Source organism: Acinonyx jubatus, chromosome B1, assembly GCF_027475565.1.
Source record: "Acinonyx jubatus isolate Ajub_Pintada_27869175 chromosome B1, VMU_Ajub_asm_v1.0, whole genome shotgun sequence".
Lineage (NCBI taxonomy): Eukaryota > Metazoa > Chordata > Mammalia > Carnivora > Felidae > Acinonyx > Acinonyx jubatus.
The window spans coordinates 145,995,886-146,020,466 of NC_069382.1; the positions used below are offsets into that span (position 1 = coordinate 145,995,886).

At 34.5% G+C, this 24,581-nt stretch overlaps 1 protein-coding gene across 2 annotated transcripts; it reads left to right on the forward strand.

Annotated features, from left to right (window-relative positions):
- Positions 1-1,029: 1,029 nt before the first annotated feature.
- LOC106977022 (sulfotransferase 1E1) lies at positions 1,030-24,234 on the forward strand. Of its 2 annotated transcripts, XM_015074488.3 has the most exons (9): positions 1,037-1,177; positions 3,261-3,385; positions 8,457-8,621; positions 11,390-11,515; positions 12,669-12,766; positions 16,339-16,465; positions 18,428-18,522; positions 21,461-21,641; positions 23,728-24,234. In XM_015074488.3, exons 3-9 carry the CDS (start codon positions 8,468-8,470, stop codon positions 23,838-23,840), a joined length of 894 nt encoding a protein of 297 aa, XP_014929974.1. In that variant the 5' UTR covers positions 1,037-1,177; positions 3,261-3,385; positions 8,457-8,467; the 3' UTR covers positions 23,841-24,234. The 2 variants fall into 2 exon arrangements, with proteins under 2 accessions (XP_014929975.1, XP_014929974.1); XM_015074489.3 differs by lacking the exon at positions 3,261-3,385 and having other exon boundaries at positions 1,030-1,177.
- Positions 24,235-24,581: the final 347 nt, after the last annotated feature.

A 24,581-nucleotide genomic window follows, 5' to 3' on the forward strand; every position in this document is an offset into this window, starting at 1 on the left:
TCAGTTATGTGCTAATAAGGAAGCAGGACAAATACAGTTTAATTTCAGCACAGTGGAGAAAGTGTTACGGAGGACAGTGTAGGGTTTGAAGGTGACTCTAAAGGATATTCAGTTCTGCAAGAGTCACGGAAGGCCTTTCAGAGGAAATGCCATCTCATTAAAATCAAGAGACGAATGGGAAGTAATCAGGTTTGAAACTAATTGGTTTGAAGGTATTGGTGAGGGTAGAGGGGCAGGAACAAGGAAGAATCTCCTCAACTGAAGACAAACCAGGTGCAGAGAGCTGCAAAGAAGAAAGGTGAAGGGTTCTTGGGCTGCACAAACCTTTGACCTTTTATTTTTTGCCTTCTCTTATCTAAATTCCATTGAGATTAATGATTAACTTTACGTGGAAATTCCACACTATACGTTAAGTGTGTTTGGGAGTGAAGAGAATTTTAAAATAATAGCTCAAAGGTGAGTGATGTCTACATTCTTTCCTTAGCTGTCATCTGTTTTCAGGGCTGCTTCAGAGTTAAAGGCAAAGATCTTAAGCAGGATGTGTTTTCCAATTGGCTTGTTAGAACACAACCAGGTACTACAAAGCCTTCTTAAACAGTTCTCAGGAAACGAAGCTGGGTCTCCCGATCCAGGGTCCTCACTGCCCTCCTGTCTTTTCCTTCTCTTTTTCTTCTCTCACTCCTCTAGGAAGTTTACTTTTTTGAAGGTCAACCTCATTTTATTATTTGCCAGTGAGAAAATAAAGGACCCCCCTTTCAAGTTCTCATATATTTTTCTCCAAACCCTTTCTCCTTCATTTTCCCAGTCACTTCCTCTCCCTCTCTCTCCCCCACCCACTGATTGCTACTGGCAAATTTAGGAATTTGATTGTGAGCCAAAAATGAAAAATAACAGCAGAGGCTTTTTAACATCTCTGTATGAATGAGAATGACTCTGGCTAAGTGCATCAGCTGGTATGTATACATATTTGTGATACGCCAGTGAATCACAGACTCCAGAAGACCAATCCCCACAAATTTATCTCCGCCTCCTTCTCTGGCATGGAGAATAAAAGCTCACCGGAAACATCCCAAATGCATAAGTGGTTCTCATCTTTTTTGGCAGCCTAAAACCTGAGTGGAGTTTAAAGAAAACTAAATTGGACCATCCAGTTTCCTTCCCAGGATCATCTGGACAGGTTGTATTTTTATTTTTATTACTGATATTAATATTAAAATTTTAGATATAAAAAGTTTAGGGGCAAATTATATATCACAAAACTGTTAAAAAAGGAAATATAGAGAGAATAAAGTCTATATTAATACTTTAGTTACTTAATAATGTAAAGCATGTTAAAGCCTTTTTAAGTCCCTTGTTTGTCATTAAAAATAAATCTTGCATTACATAATGCTTTTCTGTTTAAATAATTTTAACACAAAACTACAATATCATAGTTACCTTGTAAGTCCTGAATGCTGTTATCCATTTCATTAATGGATGTTATCCATTTCATTAATAAGGAAACAGAGCAAGCAGAGTAGAAACAGTTAAAATGAAGAGTGACTTCTAGTCTGGTGATCACTTCTGTGAAATATGTCAGAACCAGTCTCATAGTACCATGGGCCTTGTAAATATTATCATTACTTTTAGGTGAGATACATCAGAAAAAATACAGCATATATCCAAGTCCTTAGTAAATAGTTGACAGGTAGATTTTTGGCAGCATAGTACCTATTTTATCTAGGAGTCCTTAATTAAAATTGGAAAGCCCAGAGAGATTTGATCTAGCAATTAAATTTAACAAGTATTTTTCAGCATCTGCTTTGTGACATAGTGCTGAGGCTGGGGTAGATTGATGGAGAAAAGGATATTCTCTGCTTCCAGCCATTTTACCCAAATCCAAGTAAGCAGAAGATGATGAGGATTGAGCAAGCCCTATACATCTGCACTGCCCACAGTTTGCTCAACACTTAACACTGTGTCTGGAAATGAGGTAGGCACTCACAGAAATTATTTGCTGAATGAGAGTCAGATTAAGGGATGGAAGAGGGGAGGATAGAAAAAGGGAGAAAGAAAACAGGAAGAAAAGAAGAAAAAAGAGGAAAAAAAAGAAAAATTCTTTCTGAATTCAACTGAATTTATAAATCACAGTTTTAACAATTTTTTGTTGGTGTTTCTAGACCACAATAACCTTTATACTGAGTTAGAAAATAAAATTGACAATTTCTAACTGAAATAAATTTTTAAGAAAGAAGAGATCATCTAGAGGGTAAGTCCATACATTGTGATAAGAGATAATTTACCAAAAGAGGTTAACAAGAAAATAGATATTATTATATGCCTCTTCGCTTAACCCTGAGACCAAAATTGACCATGAAGGGGCAGCTAGAAGTCAGCCAAGTGCCGAATGATATATCAGCTACTCCCAATTGACTGTAAGCCAATTTTTGCAAACTTGGCAGAATACCGAGAAAGTTGTTCACATTAATAAACAAATCAGTAGGTTGGGCAAGCAACACCTTTATACACATTTCTTCTAGTGAAAGATTTCTATTTTCTGACAACAAAGAAGGTTTAAGGAACAAGGTGATTTATTAACAAAACTGATTTTTAATCAAAATGTCATAATTCTGGTGAGATTACATCTAACATACTTGAGAGAGAGGTCTTGAAAGAGTTGAGTTTGCCAATAGGAACTGGAACTTTTTTCCCTTTTAAGTAAGAACATGCAGGACTAGTGTTATTCTGTGGTTTCCAAAACATACATTAAGCCATTCTTGAGTCAGAAACAACAATTGAAAAAATTTTTCATTTTGTCTCTCTTCTGGTGTGTAATCTGAGGCCGAAATGAAATAAATGCTATACTGGGTTGTCCCAAAGAACTTTAGTGGAGTAAACACCTAGAAGTCACATTGTGTGAAAGTCACATTGGATATTTACAGATTTTACTCTCTCCAATGATAAAACAGATAACTGATCATCAGTTTTGCCAGATAATTTTATATTTCTGAAATATATTCTTGGGAATTTTGACAACACATATTTTCCCTGATTTGAAAGGAGATATTACCACGTAATGTGTACTGTTTCTAACTTAGAAGGTCATAAGTGTCTGGCTCCTTGTCATGAGCCGGCTGTGAAGGCACACATGCAAGTTGTGTCTTTCCACATTGTCAGCTTTATTGAATCATAAGGCAAAGTTAATCATAATCATAAAGCAGGCTCAGGATTCCAAACTCAATGTCATTTCACCATATGATTAAACTTGGTTTCTTACACAGCACACAGAGCAGAATAGAAGACACACTACACAACCAACAAGGCAACAGAAGGGTGTGGGAAGTCAGTTAATGAACCAAACGCGAAATCAGTCGAAGCTTCAAAGCTGAGCTTCGGTCACGTCCAGGTCAGCATCCAGCACGTATTGCCTATTATGTTCAAGTGGTGAAGGACCTCAGTTCTGTTCAGAAATCAGTCAGGCAGAGCCCTCAGAGGCAGCTGACTTTTTTAAGTGGTCAGACATAGAAGGGTCATGTCTGAAGAGTCTGACAGTTTGTTGCAAAAATCCTCCCCTTTTGAAAGGGTCTTGGGCCCCCTGCAGACCTCCTCTGTTTCTGCTTGTTATCAGTTCTGGGTGTCAGCTGATGCTGGTCCGGGGGGTATCTTCGCTGGGCTGCAGTACCCTTAACCGCTACTATCATTGCTTGACCCAGGCTCTTACGTGACATGACAGACTCCATCTTGCTCTCTACGCTCTATTATCATATGGATTTGACACAATAACAATACGGACTCATGCTTATTAAGCATTATATAATGGGAATTTATACTTCAGTTGAGGTGAAATAATTTGCCAAGATTATATAATTTCAAATAGCACAGCAAGGATTTAAATGAGGTGGTCTAAGGGCAACTGGGTGGCTCAGTCCATTAAGCATCTGACTCTTGATTTTGGCTAAGGTCATGATCTCATAGTTAGTGAGTTTGAACCCCACATTGGGCTCTGCTCTGACAGCATGGAACCTGTTTGGGATTCTCTCTCTCCCTCTCTTTCTGTTCCTCCCCTGTTCACACTCATACTCTGTTGCTTTAAAAAAATAAATAAATAAGGTTTAAAAAACAATTAAAAAAATAAGCAGTGTGGTCTACTTTAGGGCCCACACTCTTAAAATTATATTCTATTCTTTGTTATGTACACATTAATCATCTAAATTAAAAGGAATATATAAACTTTTAACACATGTATTTCTCTTTATATGAACATATGAATTGAAATATTTACACTACCATATCAAACATAAGGCAAAAATTTGACACATCTGATTTTATGAGCAATAAACTTCTATACAAGACTTTAAATATTAATTTAAATATTATTAAATATTAAACTATAAAAGAGTTTAAATATTACTGGCATATAAAACAGAAAAATAAGCCATACTTTCAATATAAAATCAACAGTAAATTACTAGGTAAAAAATCAGTTAGGAAAAAGTAACAGCCTTAATAGACAAAATGGATCAAAATAATTTAAAAAGCCAATAAATTTATAAGAGATGAAAACAAAAAGTTATAGAATATCTCTGAAACACAGTTTTAAAAACATATATTTTCAATTGTGAAAGATTACAACAAATAATTTGCAAATACTGATGAGCACGTGAGAATATAGGCAATTTCATATAGTGTGCAAATTGGTATAATTTTAGTGATTAAAAAATATTTAACAATATACCTTTTATTTTGGCAATTCCATTGTCACTGTGAAGATAATTGTGAAAAACATAGAGACATTCATTAGAGTGCTACTTATATCTAAAAAAAGTTGGGAAAAACAAGAATTTCCATCATTAAAGAATTATTTTCGGGGCGCCTGGGTGGCTCAGTCGGTTAAGTGTCCAACTTGGCTCAAGTCATGACCTCACGGTTCATGGGTTCGAGCCCCACATCAGGCTCTGTGCTGGCAGCTTGGAGCCTGGAGCCTGTTTCAGATTTTTTGTCTCCCTCTCTCTCTGCCCCTCCCGCACTCGTGCTCTCTCTCCCTCTGTCTCAAAAATAAATAAACCTCAAAAAACATTTAAAAAAAAGAATTATATTCTATATTACACCCATACTATGGACTTCTATGTATAATTTATAAGAATAAAAACAGAATTTATATATTAACAGCAAAATGCTCACATTATATAGTGGAAGAATAGAGTACAAAATGAATGTAAAATATAATACAAATTAGGGGCACCTGAGTGGCTCAGTCAGTTAAGCGTCCAACTTTGACTCAGGTCATAATCTTGAGATTCGTGAGTTCAAGCCCCTCATCAGGCTCTGTGCTGATAGTTCAGAGCCTGGAACCTACTTTGGATTCTGTGTCTCCCTCTCCATCTACCCCTACTCCACTCACACTCTGTCTCTCTCTCTCTCAAAAATAAATAAACATTAAAAAAATAATAATAATACAAATTAAATTAGGTACATAAGTGTATAGGTTTTATATACATTTAAATATTTGGAAGCATAAATATCATGGTATTAGGAGCGATTATCTCTAGTTTGGATAAAGAAGGCACTTTCATTTTCTATATGTTGTTTAATTTTTTTCACCAATTATATATCAAAAATAAGGATATTTCGGGTGCCTGAGAGTGTCTCACTCTGTTAAGCATCTGACTTTTGATTTTGAGTCAGGTCATGATCTCATGGTTTGTGGGATTGAGATCCATATGGAGCTCCATGCTCACAGTGTGGAGCCTGCTTGGGATTCTCCCTCACCTCTCTCTGCTTCTCCCCCAGTTTGCTTGCTTGCTCTCTGTCTCTCTCTGACAAAATAAATAAATAAATAAATAGATAGATAGATATTTATATATGCACATTTACATGTATACATAAAAATGTGCACTTTTGCCCTTCCTTGCATAAGAAAAATATGTTTTCTGTCTTCAAGGAGTCTGATGCAGGACAGACTTAACCTAATTAATGATGTAATGATGTAATGATGTAATTTTGATGTAATTTTATGACATATAAATAAGATTTTAAAATAAAACTTTTCAAATCTGGCACAAAGTAAATGCCTAGTAAAGAATATCCATTTCCTTTTACTGGTGGTTGTAGAAAGAAGAGATTTTCACTTTTTATAGGAAAGCCAGTTGGAAAGCCAGTTTCATATTCAATCAATAGTTGGATAGGTTCTGAAGGAGAGCAGTGAGTGCAAAGGAAAAAAATGAGGGAAATGACGGGGACTGAATCCATGGAATTAGTGCCAGGTGCTAGTGATTGGGAGTTAGGAGGCAACATCTGAAAGTCTCCATCTGTAATGTGCAGGCTACAAATATAGTGGGGAAAACATGACTGGAAATAGCCTTTAGAAGTCAGTGGTCTATTCATTTGATTTGGTTTGTAAGACTTCTCTTACTAAAAGTTTACCATCAGGTATTTCTTATTTTAGGTGAATCCATTTGTCATGGTAATTGCAATTTCATTTTTCTCTTTATTTTTTTCTTAAGTTTGTTTATTTTGAGAAAGAGAGAAAGAAAGCAGGGTGAGGGGGAGGCAGAGAGGGAATCCCAAGCAGGCTCTGCACTGTCAGCAGTGAGACAAATGTGGGGCTCGAACTCACAAACCATGAGATCAAGACCTGAGCTGAAATCAAGAGTCAGACACTTAGCAGACTGAGTCACCCAGGTGACCCTCGTTTTCTCTTTATAATGCATCTCTCATGAATTGGGATTCTCTATATTGAAGGAAACACATTGAGTGGCTAAAAGAACTGCTACCTCCAGAAGGCTCCTGTTATACTACAAGCTCTCTGAAAAAGACAATAAAAGCCATAGCAGTTACAAATGTATAAGTGTATCAGGCAGCTTTTAGCAAGAGTGATTCATGAGAGGGAGGTATATGCAAAATGACTTCCAAAGACTGAAGGAACTATAAAACCAAAGAAAAAGGCCAAGTCCAGCTTGACAAGAAATGGCTTATTAAAGCCATACAGAGAAAGACAGATACCATATGGTTTCACTCTTATGTGGATCCTGAGAAACTTAACAGAAACCCATGGGGGAGGGGAAGGAAAAAAAAAAGAGGTTAGAGTGGGAGAGAGCCAAAGCGTAAGAGACTCTTAAAAACTGAGAACAAACTGAGGGTCGATGGGGGGTGGGAGGGAGGGAAGGGTGGGTGATGGGTATTGAGGAGGGCACCTTTTGGGATGAGCACTGGGTGTTGTATGGAAACCAATTTCACAATAAAATTCATATATTGAAAAAAAAAAGAAATGGCTTATTAAGAGGACTTACGGACAAAAGAGTATGTTGGGTCACACAAGACAAGTAGATCTCTGTAACCCCACCTCCCTTAAGATTTGCTTTTGTAACGCTACAGGCTGGGAGCACTGCTAGGGGACCATCCAAGAAGAGAATGTTTAAGAATAAGTGTGTGTCATAGTCATGTCTCCAGAGTGGATCAAGGACATTTTGCCCCAAGGGTATACTTAAGGGTAGGAGGTGACGTGCTCAAGAAGGCTTCAGGTCACAGAGACATCATCATGGTGGATTTGCATTAGTCTGGTTCACACAGATGAATAAAAAGGAGATCTAGAGTGGCTAATATCAAAGACGGACGAAATTTGTTGAGATGCTATATCACAAACAGAATGGAGAAGAAAAGATAGTAGAAGAAGTTGAGTCAATGAAGGAAAGTTTGCTTAATTAAAAATTCTATGACCAACCCTGAGCACAAAATGGGTTGTCATGGAATCAGGAAATGAATTATCTGTGATAACCATCTTGTTTACCCTTATAAGTTTCAGACAAGTTATTCAATGGGAATACTTTACTAATCAAGTGAAAGAGAAAATTAGAAGTAATGTGAGAGTTCCCAGAGGAATCTTCTATTCCCTCAGGAATCCATGTCTTAGAAATATCCATTACAGTTTCATTCATTTTATCTTCTTTTATATACACTCGTTGAGCATTTGAATTTTTTAATTAAATGAAATATATTCAGGAACTAAGGAAGCTATATGGCAATAGCTATCGAATGTTACCATCAATCTTTATTGTTATTTAATGTATACATATTTAATCAGAGTGATTATCTACCAAAATATTGTTGTATTTTTGAGCATATTCATCTCTTTATATACCCCATCAATTTGTACAGAAATAGAGTGTTCTTGTGTTATCCTTCATCATGGAATTTTCTATGTCAAATATTGTATATAAATATAATTTTAATGTAGTTAAACAGTTTATAGTGCCTTGTACTTTCTTACTCTTTTTATATGCTAGACTTACCTTCTTAATAGTAGAGATTCTTAAAACACCAAGACTATATTATATACTCCTTCAATATGCTTTTTACCTTAAATGCTCAATAGCTAAGAAATGCTAGACACCCAATAGAACCTCAATTAGAGCTATTATTAATGTTAAAATATTTTAAAGTATATATAAAGTGGAAAACATACATTTTTTTTCTTTTAGTGTACCGCTTTATGATGGATTCTTCCAAATCTTCTGACTATTGTGAATACTTTGGCAAAATCCATGGAATTCTGATGTATAAAGATTTTATAAAACATTGGGATGATGTGGAGACATTCCAGGCAAGACCAGATGACATTGTCATTGCCACCTATCCTAAATCTGGTAAGTCTCCTTAGTATGTCAATGTCATTCTCTTTTCACCTAGAAATGACAAACCCACCTTGAATAGTAAATATTAAGCTGTTCACTTCTACCATACTCATTTTTCATGTGAAACATACAGTAGTTTAGACATAGAAAAAGTGGAATATCATAGCTGTATTCTAAGAGCACAATCTGTACCTATAACCTGAGTAGCACATTGAGAGATAGGTATGGTTGGCCACTTTAGAAAATTATGTAATATAAATGGATGAATATAGAATCATAACTAAAAATTTAAACTACCAACTGTGTTTATCTAATGTCATTATCGTCATCACATAAACAAAGTATAAGCAATTTTTGCAAACTTTTAAAAATTCTTTTTCAGCTAAAGCTCTTTTTCTTTAAGGCTATGCCCCAAACTCCTTTTTTAAGCAACATCTTTTTTTTTTCCTGAAATTAGCTCGTAGTTCTGAAGTTTTACAGCCATAGATCTTGAGAAATTAGGAAGATCTGATCCAGACTTCTCTGGTTGCTACATTTAAACATTTGTTTAAATGTTGCTACATATGTTAAGCACTAAATATCTCTCACTCCATTGTTATTTTACCCTTCCACCAGAGGAATTCTTCCAAAACACAATCCTGATAATCTTACTCTCTTGCTCAGTGTACAACATTGCCATTCTAAAACTTATCAAAAGCTCAAACTCTTCAGTATGAACTACAAGGAATTTTATGCTTGCTGTCTGCTTGCCTTGGCAGCATCTTCCCCACCTATCTCTTCTTCAATTTAGGCTTTATAATCTATTTCCAATTCTTTTCTTCACCACTATATTATTCTTAAGTATGTGACCTTTGATTGAAAAAAAAAAGACAGTTCTGCTTGGTAGAACCAGTCTCTGACTCACAAAACCAGTGAACTAATGCCAATAATGTGTTAAGGCTAAGTTCAATTCTCATGTTCTCTTGAAGGCATTTCTTGTTGAAACATCACAGCAGCAGCAGCACACTGAGTTAAATGTTCCTCCTTTGCAGTCCTTTGAATTCCTGTACCCACCTGTATTACAGCATCTTAAGAAAAAAGAAGTGTTGTAATTATCAAGCATTGTTTGCAACTCTCAAAAGCACATCTGAGCACTAGAAGGCAAGGATTCGATCTATTCTTTTCTGTATCCTCTGAACGGGGACTCAAGTTGAGGCATAAGAAGCTATCAGTAAAGTTTGTGGCTAAAGCGTGCTTCAGTGTATCTTCTGTTATTCAAGTCTCTTTACTTTTTTTTTCTTTTTTCAAAATTAACATTTTGTATTTTGGCACAGTATTTACAGATATCTATTAGACAGAAAAGGTAGTCTAAATCCTCCTGTAACATCAGCATAGTGACCATATCTTATTTAATTGTGTATTCTTGGCATTTAGCATAGTGACAACCTTGTACTCAATATATATGTTGAAAACAATGAATGAATGAATGAATGAATGAATGAATGAATGAATGAATAAATGACACCTCCTTACTCACATTATTCCAAAAAATGTAGGGACTGATTATTCTCACTGGCCTGCCTCTTCACTATTTCTTTGCATGAGCTTTCCTTTTCTGTTTTCTCATTTATTCATTTAGCAAATATTTATTGAGTTCCTGCTATGTGACAAGTGTAATATTAGCCACTGGAGATATAATGGTGAACAAAACACACCTAATCTCTACCCTCTCAGTGTTTATAATCCGATGGTAAATATAAATAAAGTGGCAGATACAATACAGTATGAAACCGCTTTGGGTGAAGGAAGTCCAGTAGGGTATTGCAACAACATATAGAAGGAGCACCTCACTTGGAGCCTTTCAGAGGCTTCTTAGAATGAGCAAAGCAAAGACATGAGAAGTTTAGCTCATAGAAGAGGGTTCCAGGCTGAAGGAATAGCACATATGTGGATGTGGGAGACTCTGAGAGTATGCTCTCTGGCTTCTTCAATTCTTTCAGTTCTTCCTTCTAGCCCACCTGCATTTAGTCCATTCTTCAAGACTTACCTGAAAGCTTTCTTCCTCCATACTCCAATAGCCATCTTTTCTTTCTTTGAATTAAGCTCAGCATTCAGTTGTGTATTATTTTCCCTTGTATGACTTTATTTGCCCTAAGCGTATTTATTGTTAACTTGTCCTAGAGGTGAGGAACTATGTCTTATTCTTCTTTGTTTTTCCTGATAATGTTTAAATACAATGCTTTCCTTGCAGGAATATTTTGATAAATCAAGCCTCCCTACTTTTTAGATGTAAAAATTTAAATCCCAAATTGTTATCAGCTTGCATAATGTCCCAATTAATCATGGACAAATTTGGACTCCTACCATAGGCGTGTCTTACTACAATATTCATCCTTATTTCTTGAGACTATTTTTGGGTCTTACAAGAGTAAGTATTAGAAGAAATATTTCTTGAATTCTGTGGCGATTCTTTTTTTTTTAATGCTTCTTTTTTTTTAAGTTTATTTATTTTGAGAGAGAGAGTACAAGCAGGGTGGGCAGAGAGAGGAAGAGAGAGAATCCCAAGCACAGGGCCAGACATGGGCCTCAATCTCACAAACCGTGAGATCATGATCTGAGCTGAAATCAAGAGTCAGATGCTTACAGATGGAGCCACCCAGATGCCCCAAGTTCTGTGGCTGTTCTATCTTTCAAATAATATTGCACTGGTACCTTCCTACTTTATCCAGCTATAAATCCACTACCTGCATCATCAGTCCTGCATTGTCAGTGAGACACTAAGGTTTGTCTAATTTTTACAGGTACAACCTGGGTTAGTGAAATTGTATACATGATCTGCAAAGAGGGTGATGTGGAAAAATGCAAAGAAGATGTCATTTTTAATCGAATACCTTTCTTGGAGTGCAGAAGAGAAGAGCTGATGAATGGTAATATTTAAGTAGATGTTTAAAGCTGTTTACATATATTTTAAAGTGTGGCTATAGCAGGTGCAAGAAAAGAGAGAGGAAGCAAGAGTGACAATTAGTATGATGTCCTCTACATGGAGAGTACATAAGTTTAAATTTAAATCTTGACAGAGTTTATGGTATAGCATTTGTCTGATATAGAGTGAATAAGAATAGCTTTTATATGCCTTCAGTAGAGTCTAGTAATATGTAAGCATTTATCCCTATATGGCTGAATGTGATAATACTTTAAACATTAGAAAAATATATGTAAATTTTCAAGGATATATCCAAAATGATATTCATCAGAGGTTCTTTAAATATTGTGAAAAATTAGAAACAACTTAAGCGTTAATCAAAAAAAGGAATAGCTTAATGTGATACAATAACACTATGAAATCATTAAAAAAATTAGGTTGGCCTATGTTCCTTGTAGTTTCGATATACTATGTTAAAGAAAAATCAGTTAGAAGATACAAAAAATTCTGTCTGCATGTGTGGTATTTAGATGGCTCTGAGACTGGGCATAGAGATATACAGTTGACCCTTGTACAATGCTGAGGTTAGGGATGATCACCCCTCACACAATAAAAAAATCTGCATATAACTTTTGACTCCCCCCAGATTTAACTACTAATGGCCACTACTGGATCAGAAACCTTGCCAATAATGTAAACAGTCGATTAACACATATTTTGTATGTTATACATGTGTTAATATATTGTATTTTTACAATAAAGTAAGCTAGAGAAAAGCAAATGTTACTAACAAAAGCATAAGTAAGAGAAACTACGTTTATAGTATTGTACTGTAAAAGAATTCATATATAAGTGGACCTGGGAAGTTCAAACACATGTTGTTCAAAGGTCAACTGCATTTATATGGAAGGCTGCTCACCAAAATATTAATACTTATTTTTTCCAATATGGAAAAATATTGGAAAATATTGTATCTTATCTTGTTGTTTTCTCTATAATTTCCTCTATGTAAACTTCTATCATAGTGAGTATGTATTATTACTATGAATACAATATAGAATCTTAAAGTTACTTCTATTTTAAAAATATCTATAAAATCCACATAAATATTTATAATTTTGGAAGTTGTATATAACCTTTAACTTTTTAAAAATCAGGAGTAAAACAATTAAAACAGATGGCATCTCCTAGAATAGTGAAGACTCATCTGCCAGCTGACATTCTTCCAGCCTCATTTTGGGAAAATAACTGTAAGGTAACCAGAGTCTAGTATTCTTAAAACTTCATCCAAGTCGGGGCACCTGGGTGGCTGTAGTCGGTTAAGCATCTGACTTTGGCTCAGATCATGATCTCACAGTTCATGAGTTTGAGCCCCGCATCAGGCTTTCTGCTGTCAGTGCAGAGCCTGCTTCAGATCCTCTGTCTCCCTCTCTCTCTGTCCCTCCTCCGCCTTGCACAAGCTCTCTCTCTCAAAAATAAATAAACATAAAAAAAGTCATCCAACTCAAAATAATTTTGCAATGATCAAGTCAGGTAACATCCTGTGTCTTATACACATTTATTTGTTCTTTCATGGAACCTACAGATATTTAATAAATATGGATTAAGGTCAGTGTAGTTAGAGTCTATATTTCAACTCCAACTCTAGAGGTTATTTGGAAAAAAAGCAGGTAAACTCTAAGCCACTCCACGGTATTCATCTGCAAGGGGATAATAATAGCATCTTCCTGGTGGAGCTGTTATAGGAATTAAGTGAAATAATGCTTGTTAAGTGCTTAACACGGTATCTAGTATATTATAAACATTTGGTAAATGGTAGCTACTTTTGTATTTGTTACTAATGATTGTATTGAATGTATTCCTTTTTGCAAACTATTGTACTTGGCATGTTGAGCCATTCAAGCAAACTAGAAAAAGATAAACCAGACAAGTATTATATAATAATTATTTACTGAGTATCTATTGTGTGCCAGCAATGTAAGGATTAATAATACATGTGCAAGCCTTGTCTTCATGATCACATGGTCCACTGGGGGAAAGGGACAAATAAGCAGACGATGCAGTAGGTGTCACAGGTCAAGTAAGAGAATTCTGGCCCAGATATTACAGTAAGGCAGGTATTCAAGAACAAGTAACATCTCAGCTGATATTTAAAAGATGTATTGGAGTTAGTCTATACAATCCCAGAGACAACCCTAATGATGATCTGAAACAAGTTCATTTCAGTTGCTAGGTTGACTATACACATTGGCTGGATAAATGAAGGGAGATAAGCTAGGGCTTGATCACAACAGATACTGAAGTTAAGTTAGGAAGTTTGGACTCTATTTGGTGGTAATGAGGAGTTACAGACATTTTGAGTTGATGATTGACGTGATCAGTTTTGGTTTTTACAGAGAATGATATATAACCCTAAAACATTACATCTTGGATTATTGATGCTGTTTCTCAACACCTTTCTAGCTTTCTTTAGTATATACCACAACCCTATATGCTACAAGTATGAGATATCAAAGTACTATACGCAGTTGTAATAACAAAATTGGGGGTTTATCACAGTCAGGAAACATTTCTATTTTGTACTCTAATGATAGCTGGTGTGTTTGACATTTTTATGGAGATCGATGGTCCAAAATTCTGAAGGTTCTAGTTTCTTGTTTGTTGTTTAACTTTCATCAAAACAATCCTAGATGGAACATGTACATCCTGCTGACATCATTCATTACATAAAGTTTCTCTCATTAGACCATTTATATATTTTTCGGGAGATGTGCAATCACCATTTTTTCAAGAGATTTGACCAAGTTACCTCTTTTTCTTTTGGAGAATGGGTTGTGGCCCCTTCAGGTCTCAAATGAAAATAGATACAATCCATTTACAATAGTCTTAGTCTTCACTAAACTATTTAGCATTCACAAAACTGGCTATCATCTCAGACATCAATCAAACAGTTAGATAGAATCATGTCCTGAGCATTTCTGAGGTAATTCACTGGGGGACAAGAAGATAGATGGATTGGGACTATTAGTAAAAGTGTATTTACAGTGATGAACCAGGAGCTAAAAGAGAATTTTAAAAAGTGAGGGGAAAGGGGGTCAAACCAACACATAAAAGAAACATTGAGGACAATAAATTTCAGACCTTGGAATTGTTTCAGGACAGATATATTGGGAAAAACTGATAAGGAAGAAAGAAGGAGTAGGAATTTCTTGGAAGAAAACATGATGTTCCAGCATAGGTCTTCAGAAGTGAAACCTTTAGGGTGCTGACATTATTTGTGATTTGGTCATAAAAGTGGTTAGCTGTGGTAAACTAAAGGAAATGATCAATGAATACAAGAACTTAGTGAATTAGATGGTTCATGCATACAGATACTAAAGTTACACTGGATGATGACAAGATTGGGAATGGAGAGTAATACAATGAGGCAGATGTTCATATTTTCAATTAAAGCAAGGGAATCACCACAAGCTTTAGTTGTGAGAGGTATGAAGTATCACAGGAACAGGGTTGTTTCAAGTATAGCATTTTAAAGTGGATTATGATCCCAAGAGAATTGTGGGTAAACTAGCAACTTTGTCTGGAGAGCAATACAGGCAAAGCTCTATCTTTTAGAAAGATCTAGATTTCCCTCCAAGACAGGAATAGCATGCATGGCAAAAACTTTGGGGTATAGAATAGTATCTGTCAAAATGAAGATAAGATAAACTAAATGGGAGTTTAGGGGGAAGAGGGATTGCTTTTGTTATCCCCACCCCTTATCTGAGAAAATAAAAAGCCTCATGAAGACCTGCAACCAAGCTTTAAAATATGGATAGTATTTTGAGATGTAGAGAATATTCAAGACAGAGGGAACAGCATGAAGAAATGCAAGGGGTAAAGATCTGAAGTAAATTCATGCATGCAGTGGCAATGAGTTCTATTCAGCTAGTATGCAAAACGCAAGAAGGAGAGTGTTACATTACATTGGAAAAGTTCAATATGGCTATTGATAGCTTTCATAAGAAAAGAAAATTCACCTTTTTTCTGCAGTAATTGGAGGTTTTTATAGCAGGACTTTAAAAATGAGAGCCATATTTCTTAGAATATACTACAAGAAATCTTTAAAATTGTTTGCAAATGTAGAAACTTGAAGAGTTAAGAAAAGTTAGTGAGCCCAATCAAATCCAGTAAACAGTGGAGAGTCATGAACAGCCTTCCCTGATGGCAAGGCTCAGGTTCCTGAGCGCAGAAGTGGAGACCACAGGAATGCTGAAGTTTCCTTTTGCAGATCTTTTCCTGCAGCACTGTGTACTGGACCTAGAAAAGACCGTAAAGATCAGACACAACTCACTTGCTTACTGGATAGAAAATTTATATACAAAACTGGTGCTTCGCACAAGATGATAGAACTTTTTAGTGCCGGACTGGCAATTAACCAAGGCTTCCTGACTGCTCTTTCCGATTGGTGTTTCTTCTGCATGTAGTACAGAAACTCAACACGATGTTAGTGAAGATTACATTTTCACTGTGATCAATGTGCATTTAAATAGACCCCCATTAAATACGTTTGTTCCCTCCAAGACTGCATGAAAGACTGCATTTGTGACATTAAAATGAGTTATTATACGTGAAAATGGCATACAAAATGAAAAGTGAGAACAGGCACTGAATAAAAAGATACTTTCACTTCAGGTTATTGAATTTTTCTTCTTTATAATTTTATATATTTTATATACTTTTTACAATGAATATGTATTATGTTTGTAGTTGGAAAGATAAATGTTTCTTGATGAGACTATGTTTGAAAAAAATCAAGTGACGTAATATATAATGTCATCCTTTTAGATGATCTATCTTTGCCGGAACGCCAAAGATGTCGCTGTTTCCTTTTATTATTTCTTTCTAATGGTAAATGCCCATCCAGATCCTGGATCTTTTGAAGAGTTTGTGGAGAGATTCATGGATGGACAAGGTAGGACACCTTCTTTACTTGGAATTCTTTCAAGGTAAATGATACAAGACAAATGACGTCTCTGAGCAAATATTTTTGTTGTCTGTTGTGGTCTGCTATCTTCTCTGATCCTTAATTGAAACAGAAATTCTAGAAGACTTTGAACTTTAGAGCAAGCACAGTGTTTCCAGATGTGGATGGAAAATGCAGAATCTGGACACTCCAGTTCAGTGCCTAAAAATAAATATATAAAAGTGTGTTTGGAGGTTGGAGGTAGCCATTTTCCTCTCTGAGACTGAGATTCAGTGTCCAATTCTGTATCATTTCTTTTTATTAGAAAAAGTATCTCATAGCATTACAACTCTATTGAATAAGGGGGCAAGGAAATAGAAAAGGGAGAGTGCCCATTTGTTTCCAAGGAAAATTTCAAGTGCTTTGTTGGATGAGCATTCACGAAGAAATCTGAGTATCTACAAAGTTCTTTTTCTTTTCATCCAGGGTACAGTCTGAATGTTTTAACTAGATTTCTCAGAACCATACAAGAGTTATTAGAGCAGAAATTATGGGAAATTTTACCTTTTAATTAACTCCAGACTATAGCAACTATTTAAAGTTGAGGAAGAAAGGATTCAAGAGAGTCTAGTATTTTCTAAAGAAGACCATTCTGATCCTGTCGTAATAATTGCAAAAAAAAATGGTAATAATGTCTTTATATCCATAGAAGGTAATATTGACTCAATAAAAGTGGAATATATGGACTTTATGTTTGTTGCTGTAATTTGGAAAAATTTATGCTAAACCATCACAAATTAAACATATGTCTAAAGATGGTCGAAACCCATATTGTAAGTCAGAGAAAGATAATGTTGTACCTCTGCAAATTGGATGAAAAGATCATCCAATTATCCAATTATATACATATACATATACATATACATATACATATACATATACATATACATATACATACATATATACAATATTTTATGTTAAAAACAATTGTCAGTAGAGTCAAAGGACAGAAGTGGTGGACAATGACAATGCAAAGCAGTGTCTTGTCTCACACAGCATTGACTCACACAGCATTATATTATTTGGTCAGCTTTTTATTGGGTGAAACACTGGTATATGCATGAGAAAAGAAAAGGGAAGAGAGACCACTTTTGAGAAAATCACGTCATCTTCAAAATGTTCTAACTTTTTGGGGGTGCCTGGGTGGCTCAGTTGGTTGGACATCCGACTTTGGCTTAGGTCACAATCTCACGGTTCATGGGTTGGAGCTCCACTTTAGGCTAGGAGCCTGGAGCCTGCTTCAGATTCTGTGTCTCCTTCTCTCTCTCTGCCCCCCCCCCCCCTTGCTCGTGCTCTGTCTCTCTGTCTCTCTGTCTCTCTGTCTCTCTCAAGAATAAATAAAAAAAGTCTTCTAACTTTTTAAAAATGAGAATAACACTAAGAGTCCCTAAGAAAACATCCCTACCATATAAACTGCTAGTAATATAATAAAAAGTTATATAGTTACCAGCTTTAATTGTAAAAGCTAGTTTTATGAATAGTAAATTTCAACCTAGACTGAATTCTCATTATAAGATCATTAATAGTTTCATTAACTCAACTCCCTTCACTGACAACTTGATTTCACACACACACACACACACACAAATACACACGCACGCACACACACACACATTTCAAAAATGCTCTTATAAGCTGTGAATCAAGTTAATCAGATAATTAACCGTAAACCATGTCATAAACCATGTCATAATGTTGAAAGTCTAGAATGTATTTCTGTACATGGATTATTCAACATACTTTGCCTCTCTTGCTGCAGAGAAATTTGCTTAATATCTGTGACTGACCTCTATTTTTCATTCCATGATCATTTATTTATATTTATTTGTGGTTACTATTGTTTACATACTCATTTTCAAGCTTTATAGAGATGATACCAGGCCCTTACATTGCTTTTATGTCTAACTTTAGTGCCTTATGGTTCCTGGTATAAACATGCAAAATCTTGGTGGGAAAAGAGGAAGAATCCACATGTGCTTTTTCTCTTCTATGAAGACATGAAGGAGGTGAGAAATTGAAAACCTATGGACTATTGTACACCTAAGACTAATATAACACTGTATGTTAGCTAACTGGAATTAAACACTTTTAAAAAAGAAAACATATGGGCAACTTAATAGTTTCTAAAATATTAACACTTGACAAGGCTCTAGATACAAAAATGTCTTTAAATAGATGATTCAGGCATCTCCAAAAGTTATAATAATTCAGATACATTAACACAGATTTGAAGCTATTAAATAGAACTCTTCCGTGAATAAATATATTTAAACCGAGTCTCAAAAAATTAACAAAGATAAAATTTGAAAGAACTTGAGTTCAAAAAACAACAGCAAACACAGACACACACACACACACACACACGCACACAGATATGAACACATAAGGAATCATGATGACAAGAAGTGTCAACTGCCTCCAAATCTATAGGTGTTGGAATTATCAGGTAAACCCTATAAAATAATTATTCTTAATATGTTTAAAGAAATAAAAGAAGAAAAATATTTTACAAAGAAAGAAGAGGTTACTAAAATTGACTCAGCAGATTTGAAAAAAATAGCAAAATAGAATTTCTAAAATAATTTTTAAAAATTAAAAAATTAAGAGATGGTTCATATAACAGACAGAACATGGCTAAATAGTAAGTTAGTGAAGTGGAAATGGAGCAGAGGAAATTACGTAGAATGTACTACAATGAGATGAGTAGAATACTTTAAAAATAGAGTGATAGATATGTGGGATAGTGATACGATCCCACATCTATCAACTCAAACTTCCAGAAGAAGAGAATAAACAGAATGTCAGAGCAGCAATATGCAAAAGTATGATGATCTCAAATTTCCTCATAGTGTATTTTTTCTCAACTTCATTAGTAATCAGGATAACACAAAACAAAAGTCACTATGAGATGGCATTTCACGCACCAAACTGACAATTAACAAGTCAGTTAATGTGGACCATTGAGAAGTACCATATTACTGATAGAAGTATAAGAAGATACAGAAGATAAGAAACACTATGGAAACAATTTGTCATTATCTAAGAAGGGCAACCAAACAGGATTTAACACTCCCAAATGCCTACGTATATACTCTTGAGAAACTCTGGTTTGTGTACATTAGGTTATATGTACAATAATCTTCAAAGCAGCATTCTCCATAACTATAAAAATTGGAAACCACCCAAATATACATAGGCTCAAGAATCATGATATATGCTCTTGTCCTACAATTAAGTATGATATCGGAATGAAAAAGAGTAAACGTCAAATATGCACATCAATTGGGCAAAACCAAATCATATATTGTCTGTGGATAATATGTGTATGTTTGAAAACTATTAAGTAAGGCACAGGGTTGATTAGATCAGTTTTAGAACGGCAGGTTTTATGTTGATGTTTTTTGTTGTTTATGGGAATGGAAAGTGGAATGAATGAAGTTCAAAACTTGCAAATGGAAGAACTCTAGAAATTTTGAGTATTCTATTCCATAAATTGAGTAGTAGGTTGAAGCTCAAATGTACACAAATAATTTTTGCAAAAATAGACAAATCCTGGGTTTCTTTATTAAGAGAAATGTCTTTTCTTCTCTCATTCTTTATTAGCACCAAGAAAGCAATCAATAATTGTTTCTTGCTCACATCTTTGTACAGTTATTAAAATCCATGTTGCAAAAATTCTAGAGTTGTTTTGATCAGAACAAATTTAAAATAAAATCATACATAATGTTTTAGAAACTGAAGTGTTATTTCTTTACAGAGTTTAACAGTATAACAAATTTGAAAAACAGAAACAACCATGATATGTAGTTTATTATATTGCCTAATATTATGCTCTATAACTAGAATATTGAAAAGAGTAAATTTAAAACTCACACACAAAAAATTTATTAACTAATCTAACCATTTCAACCTTCCCACCCCAGGGTCTATGTTCACTTATTCCCTATTTTGGTTGATAATGACCATGTTGAAGTCTCCTCCAAATTTGAATCAGTAAGGTGCCTAAGAATGAATAAGTTAGTTTTCCTTTGTTTCTACAATGTATCAAGTAGAAAGAGAATAAGATATATTAATATTATATATAGATATACAAACTTTTTGGTAGAAGATAGACAAGTAAATAAAATTATGAGAATAAAGACTTATATGGGAATTTATAGGAGCAAAAATAGGGTTATCTCACTCAAACTGGATTAGTTCAAAGAAATTATCCCAAAGAAGGTGATACTTGAGCTGAAGCTTGACAGGCAAGCTGTAATTTTTAGAACAGAGAATTTGAAAATTGCATTCTTTGTAAAGGGAACTATACACCAGAGATAAGCGTTATAGTTGGTATTGCGAATAGTTGCATTGGATGATTTTCCTGGATGGTAGGGCACACTATAAGAGTGACATAGGAATGGGGATGTTTATAGCTATGGTTCGTTCATATACATCTGATGTTCCATGTTGACTATTTGAGTTTTTATAATTTTTCTTAATCTTTTTGGTTACTTTGCTTCTCAGTATGTACATCAATAAATTAGAGAAAAATGAAAACTGTGTACATATTTTTAGCCCAAAACTTAATCTGTTATAGGTGAGACTATAGTCTTTGAGAGTGTATATTCATACTGTTAGATAATAGTTATTGAGCATGTACTAAATAAACATCAAGAACTATAAAAAATATTTTATAAACATGAGCTAATTTAGTTGATTCTAACAATCTTTGAAGCATCTTTTATATCTACATTATGGATAAAATAATAATGCCTAGAGAAGTTAAAAAAAATTCCACTTCTCCAAGAAGTGTTTTGTTTTTATTTTCACTTGAAACCTAATTTGAAGCCAATGTCAGTGGGGAAAAAGAGTTTCTCTCTCTCTCTCTCTCTCTCTCTCTCAATCCAAATAGCAATATATTTAACTTTAGTAATTAAAGTTTCAAAATATTTTTTTCTCTAGGATATCAGAAAAGAGGTGATAAAAGTGATACAATTTCTGGGAAGGAAGCCATCAGAAGAGCTTGTGGACAAGATTATACAACATACTTCATTTCAGGAGATGAAGAACAACCCATCTACCAATTATACAACACTACCAGAAGAAATCATGAACCAAAAAGTTTCTCCCTTCATGAGAAAGGGTGAGCTCGTCCTGCAATTTGCCCCGATTGCTATAAGAAGTCACAAGTTGAAATAGTTACCGGCAAACACCTGTTGAAGTTATTCTAGCCTGTGGACCCAGCTTGTTTTCTTCAGAGCTGTTTTACATTTGAGTGATTTTTGTATTGAGTTACCAGTTCTACAGAGGCATTAAAACATTAGTATTTCTGCTGCTGCTACTACTGCTACTACTAAATTGCTACTACTTATTGATTACTTAGTATCTGCAGCATATTAAGAAAGGCTAGCAGCCACCCCAGCCTTAGTACCAGCATTAATACCAGACCCTACTAGCAATCATTTATAAAGTCTGTGGGCCTTGGTGCTGTGCCATGTACATTATATAAATTATATTATATATATTACATAAATTTATACATTATATACATAATATATATGCATAAATATATATATACATAAATATACATATATAAATATATGTATATACATATATAAATATACATATATAAATATATATACATAAATTTATACATTATATAAATGTATATGATTTTAAAATTCTAATTCTCTTTAAATTCAAACTAGACACTCAAAAGAAAACTTCTTTGTTACCTCACTTTGAGATGAGGAAACAAGCCTGGAACAATGAGCTTTACCTTCACGAAGTGGTAAACATTTTTCAAGACTAAGTGGCAAATATACAACTCATCAAATTGTACACAATAAATGTGTATAGTTCTTTGTATATCAGTTCACCTTATTAAAGTTGTTTTAAAAAGATTAAGCTTCAAAACACTTGTGGCACATACAGCTTTGTTTAACCAAAAATATCAAAATACAGTGAGGTGACATTCTATTGAGAGGAGGAATTATCTGATGAGATATGGTCAGTCTATAAATCCAAAGGCATATAGAATATGCAGAGTATTGGGACATCGGTCTTGCTGATATGTGAAGCAGAACAGAATAGAGAAAATCTTGCTCTTTGAAGGAAACTTTCAGTGAGAGGGTCAGGAATTTTTAAAATAATAGGAATAGCAAACCTGCCACTGGCACCAGTAGAGAGCCCCTGAAAAGAGAGTTGACAAATGGATTATATTTTCATTGTTTACTTCTCAAATAATCTCAGTCTTCTTTTTCATAGTGTCCACGTGTATTTTTATGATAAAATGATGGACTTAAAATAGTAGTCAAGCTTGTAGAGGGCTGCATACTGCTATAACCTCAGACCCTACTCAATTCTCAGGACACATATTTTCTATCTTTTTGGGTTATTTAATTATGAAAGAGACCTCCTTGAGTTCAGGGGACAAGGGAACTACTAATTTAAGATACTCCTTCTCCCAGGAGAGGGTTGGGTATAATGGAAAACAAAAGAGCCTGCTAGACTTGCAATAACACAAGGCTGGGAAATGTTGAGAAGCTTAACTATCAGCAGAAGCAAAAATTGAGAGGAAGCAAAGGATATGAAAAAATTATGAATATGAATATAGAATTAGAATTAGTTGAGGGACAACTTATGAATTTATGCCTTGGATATCTAGTGTTGTCATTAACCAAGTTATGGAAAATTACACAAAGAAAGCACAGTTTTGTGGGGAGAAAATGCATTTAATTTTGAACTAGTTGAATTTGAGACACTTACATGGAATCCAAGTGGCAATATCAGATAGGCAATTGGATATGGAGACATAAGCCTGGATTTGAGTTTTAGTTTGAAGATATTTCATATCTTGGGAGTGGGTAAAACATGGATCTCGTCTTAGAAGTACTGACATTTCAGAGGAAACTGTAGAAGAAAAATTAAGTAAAGTAGCACAAGAGAGAAGAGTCAGAGAAAGAAATTTTCTGGGTTTTGTTTGTTTTTTAATAATCAGGACAAATATTTCTTTGCTCAAATGTGTGTGTGTGTGTGTGTGTGTGTGCGTGTGTGTGTGTGTATACTATTTATGGTATATATTTTACTTTTATAATTGAAGATTATAAGAATAAAATTTGATTAGGTGTTAATGAATATAATAAATGTTAGAGGAATATAATAAATGTTAGAGAATGTCATGATTCTGGCTGGACAACATATTTACTATGTTTTCTCTTTTGTTGCAGGGATTGCAGGAGACTGGAAGAATCACTTTACAGTAGCACTGAATGAGAAATTTGATATACATTATGAGCAGCAAATGAAAGGGTCTACTCTAAAGTTAAGAACTGAAATCTAAGAAGGGTTTTCTTAACATATCTAAGGTTAAAGCTTTCTTCTCATCGTTCTTCACTTTTTTCAAATTTTGGATTGGTAGAGAAGGAATCATATGAAGGATCATGATCGGATTCACATGATTATTGAAATGTTCATATAAAAACAAGATTTTTGTCCAGGCTATGGTCTTTTTTGTTTTCTTTCTTTTTCTTCCTTTTTTTTTACAAATATTGCACAAATTTATAACCTATAAATTACTACAAATCTATGATCTATGTGTATGATGTAGGAACACACAGTTTGAATTGTCAAGTTAAAAATAACCAAAAATGTCCATCAATGGATGAATGGATAAATAAGATGTGGTATATATATACAATGTAATATTACTTGTCAATAAAAAAGAATGAAATCTTGCCATTTGCAACCACATGGATGGAACTAGAGGGTATTCTGCTAAGTGAAATTAGTCAGCCAGAGAAAGACAAATATCATATGACTTTACTCATATGAGGAATTTAAGATACTAAACAGATGACCATAAGGGAAAGGAAGCAAAAAGAATATAAAAACAGGGAAGGAGACAAAACATAAAAGACTCTTAAATATAGAGAACAAACAGAAGGTTGCCGGAGGGGTTGGGGGGATGCTAAATGGGTAAGGGACATTAAGGAATCTACTCCTGAAATCATTGTTACACTATATGCTAACTAACTTGGATGTAACTTAAACAATATATAAATTTTTTTAAAAAACCCCAAAA